At 42.7% G+C, this 5,144-nt stretch overlaps 1 protein-coding gene across 3 annotated transcripts in view; it reads left to right on the top strand.

Annotated features, from left to right (window-relative positions):
• The window catches only part of PPP6R2 (protein phosphatase 6 regulatory subunit 2), a 137,370-nt gene that overhangs the window by 75,818 nt on the left and 56,408 nt on the right, over positions 1 to 5,144 (top strand). For all 3 annotated transcript variants that reach the window (XM_019509708.1, XM_019509706.1, XM_019509707.1), the window contains exons 10-12: positions 194 to 394; positions 1,122 to 1,186; positions 4,342 to 4,457. In XM_019509708.1, the coding sequence (XP_019365253.1) occupies positions 194 to 394; positions 1,122 to 1,186; positions 4,342 to 4,457 (382 nt within the window). The remainder of the gene's footprint in view (positions 1 to 193; positions 395 to 1,121; positions 1,187 to 4,341; positions 4,458 to 5,144) is intronic.

Genomic DNA, 5,144 nt, shown 5'->3' with positions numbered 1-5,144 from the left:
AATGGTCCCAGCACAGAGATTTAAATCACAGTGTCACAGGGCAGAGATTTTTGGGGAGAAACCAAGGTGGCTTTCTGCCACAGGATGTTTGACAGTGTTTTCTGTTGGTCCCAGTTGCAAAATAAGTTTGTGCGGAAAGGGCTGATCAGGCTGGCCCTGAACTGATATTTTGCTTTTCTTTACATTGTTCCAGGACTTATTTTTTGCATACACGTGGAATAACTTTTTGCATTTCCAAGTGGAACTGTGCATAGGAGCGATCCTCTCGCACTCTGTGCACGAAGGGAAAACAACGAATGACCAGGAAAATAAAGAAGAGGTACTGAGTGGGAATGTGACCACAGAAAACTCAGACACTCCAGACAACAGGCCAGAAAATATCATGGTGACGCATGTAAGTCTAGTCATGTCATGTGAGAACCTTAGGTGGATGGATTTGGCAGAGGTCTTGCTTAACAAGAAAGTAATCTGATAAACTGCTCAAGAGGGCACAGTGATGTTTATCAAAACTGTCTAGACATCGTTTTGTTCTTCCAGTTTTGGACGGAAATGTACTTGCCTTTCTACAGCTGATTTGTTGGCTCATTTGTAAATGAAGCCTCTTACTCCTGTTCATTAATAAGCTTAGAGATCTCTTTTCCTTTTGTCTCTTACTAAATGTGCATAGAAAGTTTGGACAAAAAAAGAACAATCACCACTGTTACACCCCTGACTCTTCTGTTTGTGCCTGTGCTTTTCTTAAAAAGCTTCTTTTTCACAGGGGTTATGAAACCACAGTTGCTTCATTCACTAGTATGGTGCTGAAACCTCTAAGGACATCCTGAAAAAGATTTTAGGTATCACTGTCTTTCCTTTCCTCTAAGGCAAGAGGTATCTTAAGATATAGAGGAAGCTTTATGCCTTTTATGGGAGATGTGAGAAATGTTGGACCTTTTTATAAGGTTCTTGTGTAGTTTGCCCTATCAAGGCAAATCCATTTAAAACACATTTTAAAGTACTTCTAAGTGACAGAAGGAATAGAGATGAACTGAAGTAGCACACAGTTTAAGACAGGCCTGCCCAGGGGATGGGATTGTCCTTAGCTAGTGTCTTAACTGCTCTCATTCTTTCTCCTTCTCCAGCTGTTCCAGAAGTGCTGCTTGGTGCAGAGGATACTGGATGCTTGGGAAACCAATGATAAAATACAGTAAGAAATTTTTGTTATAATGGGGTCCCAGTTCTAGGGCTGTGGATTTTGAATTCTCCTTTGAATATTCTTTTGCCTGTTTGAATACTTTGCAAAGTTTTCTAGCATCCTTGAAAAAGAACCTACATTGTTTTTAGTTGCTATGTTGTGATTTTAAATACAAATATGGATAACAGACCCTTGTGCATGTACAGGAGACTGGGAATGACCTCAGACCATTCTGCAAAATATGTTTCATTCTTGCCTTAAAGAATACCGCATTGGTTTACTTATTTTTAATAAACCAAAATTAGGGGTTTGCATTTTTTATCCCTTGTGAAGAGGAAGGGCAGTAGCACCTAGGTTGACAGACATTATATTCCTCAGTTTTCTAGCTGAGGAAGCCACTCAGAAAACATGATGATTGGTATGACCCAAGAATTTTAAAAATAATGAAAGAAGTGTGAATGACTGTGGTTGGAGCTGCTGTTTCCTTGTTCACCTAAACCTTTTGCTCTGTACTTTCAAGCTGTGAGGTGCTATAAATAATAATTGCTGTACAGGCAATTGTCAGCTCCTGACAATCCTTATGTGGTAAGTCATGTATTCAAAACCCCTTTTCTTTTCCTTCCACAGCACTTTCTGCTGCTGATGGTCCATTTTACTTGGTGTTAACTCTTAGTGTGCGTCAGGACTTCGGAGGTGAAACAAGCAAAACATTAACTTCAATCCAGTTAAAGAAAACCTAGTAATTTAGGTAGCTGATTTCGCACATCTTTTCATTTGTGCTGTCAAAGTAGCAAACAGCAAGTGCGTGCATGGTAGGAATAGATTGTTAGATGGTGGCAAGACAAGAGTCTAGCTTGTATGTTATTATTAATTGAGTATTAAAACTGCTCCTTGACCCGGTCAGCCCAGATGGTAAGTTGTGGGTCCTGCCTCTCTCATTTTTCAAATTAAGTGGCTTAGGAAACCATACATAAAGACAGTGCATGGCTGTGTTGCATTGTAGAGTATGGTTTTAATATTTTGGACAAAAATAGGTGCAACTGGCAGAAGCAGGACTTTGGAGAGGAGTGGAAGGAGAGGGCTTTTTACACAACTGTCACCTACATTCACATATGTCCACTGTTGTCTCTACAGATCGGTGGAAAAATGAGACAGAACATTCACTTTTTTTCATATAGTAGTGCCGCTGTTAGGAGACAGATCTTGTTTTAGGTTACAGCCATGTCACTCTTTTGAGGTTCTGGCAATGCTTGGGGTGCCCTTGATTTTTAACTCATAACACAGGCTCAAACATTTAGCTGTGACTTCATATTGTTAGGAGAAATGGGTCCTGTGTAGGAGGAGTGAAGCAAAACATCCGTCAGCTTAGACTTGAACATGAAGGGTTACTGGAACAGCATGTAGAAAACCTAAAGCAGTTACAGGGAGGAATCGACATGAAAGCAGCCTGCTACCTCAAAATTAACTTTGGGTTTTGGATTAATTTGACTATATCGAAGTCAAAGGGTTTAGCATTTACTAACAGATTACTGGATTACAGACCATCAGCTTCCACTTGGAGTACAGAGAAGTGGTTTTCTTTGACAGTATCCTGCTTAGGATTTAGAAACATGGGACAGCCTTCTTGATGTGCTGTTATGATGGGCTTTTAATACAATCTGATTTTTGACCTGCTAATTTTTAAGCCTTTCGGTCTGTATTAATTTAGTATGCCTCAATCTTGGAATAGTAGATAGTGGGATTCAGCTGTTTTGGTATTTGCTTTTTCATAGAATCATACAAAATGAGGGCTGGAAGGGACCTCAGGAGATCACATCGAGTTCAACCCCCTGCTCCAAGCAACCCCAGCTACATCATCTCAGCCAAGGCTTTTTGTCTACCCTAACCCTAACCCACCAAGTATTGAGACTCTACCACCTCTCTGGGGAGCCTGTTCTAGTGCTTTATTACCCAGCTAGTGAGAGAGTTTTTCCTAATATCCAACTCCAACTTCTCTTGGTGCAACTTGAGCCCATTGCTCCTTGTTCTGTCATCTGCCCCCGCTGAGAACAGTCCAGCTCCATCATCTTTGCAGCCCTCTTGCAGGGAGGTGAAGGCTGCTCTTCAGTCCCCCTCGGTCTTCTCTCCTCCAGACTAAATAAGCCCAGTTCCCTCAGCCTCTCCTCACAAGTCATGTTCCCCAGCTCCCCAACCATTTTCACTCCCGTCCACTGGACTCCCTCCAATGTGTCCACATCCTTTCTGTAGTGCGGGGGGGGAGCTCACAACTGGACACAGGACTCCAGATGTGGCCTCACCAGTGCTGAATAGAGGGGAAGAATCACTGCCCTGGATCTGCTGGCAGCGCTCCTACCAATGCAGCCTAGGATGCCAGTAGCCTTGGTAACAAGGGCACACTGCTGGCTCCTGTTCAGCTTCTTGTCCCCTGTCACCCCCAAGTTCCTTTTCTGCAAAGCTGCTGCCCAGCCAGTTACCCCCCGCCTGCACCAGTGCATGGGATTGCTCCCTTCTCAGTGCAGGACTTTGCAGTTGTCCTTGTTGAACCTCATAAATTTTCTTTTGATCCATCCGCTTTGCTGTCTGATTTTTGAGAGAGACTCCTTCATTGGCTTATAGAAGGGCAAAGTGTGTTGGTGACTGTTTGACTTTATTTTGACTTTTTCTATTCTCTGTAATGGAGCAATTTATGGTTAGGGTTATGTTCTCTTGCTCAGAGACAACCAATTCAAATTCAGATGCGTTTTCAGTATGGCAGTGACTCATCCTTCTTAGTTCCAATGTGGTTTTTTTCCTCTAGTTAAAATTATAAAAAGATAAATGATCTAGTTCTGTGCCAGTCTCTTGTAGCACTTAGTAGATGACTGATGTGTGTTAAAATTTTAGTGAAGATTTTAGCTGGCACCAAAGGCTATCCAGTGAATTTGGAGTAGGCAGGACTGTGGTCATCCCGTCGCTGTCTGTCAGTCTACCTGACCAGAATCTCTCGTCATGAGGAGACCCAGCGCCCCTCGGTGCAGGTGCGGGGTCGAGGCAGCATCTCAACATTGGCCTCGGTTGCAGTAATTTCTGTTTGCACAGATGCAATTACTACTGGAGGAGCAGCAAGTGACACTTAAGGACTTGTTGATAAGTGTTCTGTTAAACTGGTACCAACTATTTGTTTTCAGGGCAGAAGGTGGCATGAGGCGAGGGAATATGGGCCATCTGACCCGAATAGCCAACGCTGTGGTACAGAACGTGGAGAAAGGCCCCATGCAGACTCAGATCAGTGAATTCATTAAAGGTACATGCTCCACTTCCTGTTCAGTCCTGTATCTTGTGTGTTTCTGATCGAATCGCTCTTGCAGGGCTTCCTAGAGCACTTTTTGCCGTGCATTAAATGCTGTTGAGATGCATTTTTCATTTTGAAAAAAAAAGGGCTTACGACCATTTGTGTTAGATTCCCATCATTCAGACTTTTGGCTAGATTTTGGTCTTGCATGTTTACATACAGCCATATCAGAGTCTGTCATTCTGCCTGTATAAATGAGGTTGAATTTGTCCCGTACTGTCATCACCGGAGCGTCCCTGCTGTACTTTTACGCTGTGAGGATCCCATCTCTCGTCTGTAAACCTATAACAATAAGCTTGCAGTCTAGTTTAAATAGAATACAGTATGACAGTATATTGTGTGCATGCATATATGTGTGTGGGGGGGAGATGTCCGTCACAGATCTTACACTTTAAACCTCTGGTTTTCAATGTGTGGTCTGCAGACCCCTGAGGATCTGCAGACTGTGTCTAAGAGGTCCATGAAAGATGACTGCAATCAGTCAAAAGTATGTGAATACCCACACTTACAATTCAAAGGGGTCGGTTTCTCTATTTGAATTTTTTAGGGATCTGCAAATGAAAAAATGTTGAAAACATAGAATCGTAGAACATGAGGGTTGGAAGAGACCTCAGAAGGTCTTTTAGTCTACCCCCCTGC

This window comes from Gavialis gangeticus, unplaced genomic scaffold (genome assembly GCF_001723915.1).
Source record: "Gavialis gangeticus isolate Ggan-Ray unplaced genomic scaffold, GavGan_comp1, whole genome shotgun sequence".
Taxonomy (NCBI): domain Eukaryota; kingdom Metazoa; phylum Chordata; order Crocodylia; family Gavialidae; genus Gavialis; species Gavialis gangeticus.
Note: the sequence above shows the minus strand (reverse complement) of the source record. Positions and strands in the feature narration are given on the sequence as shown.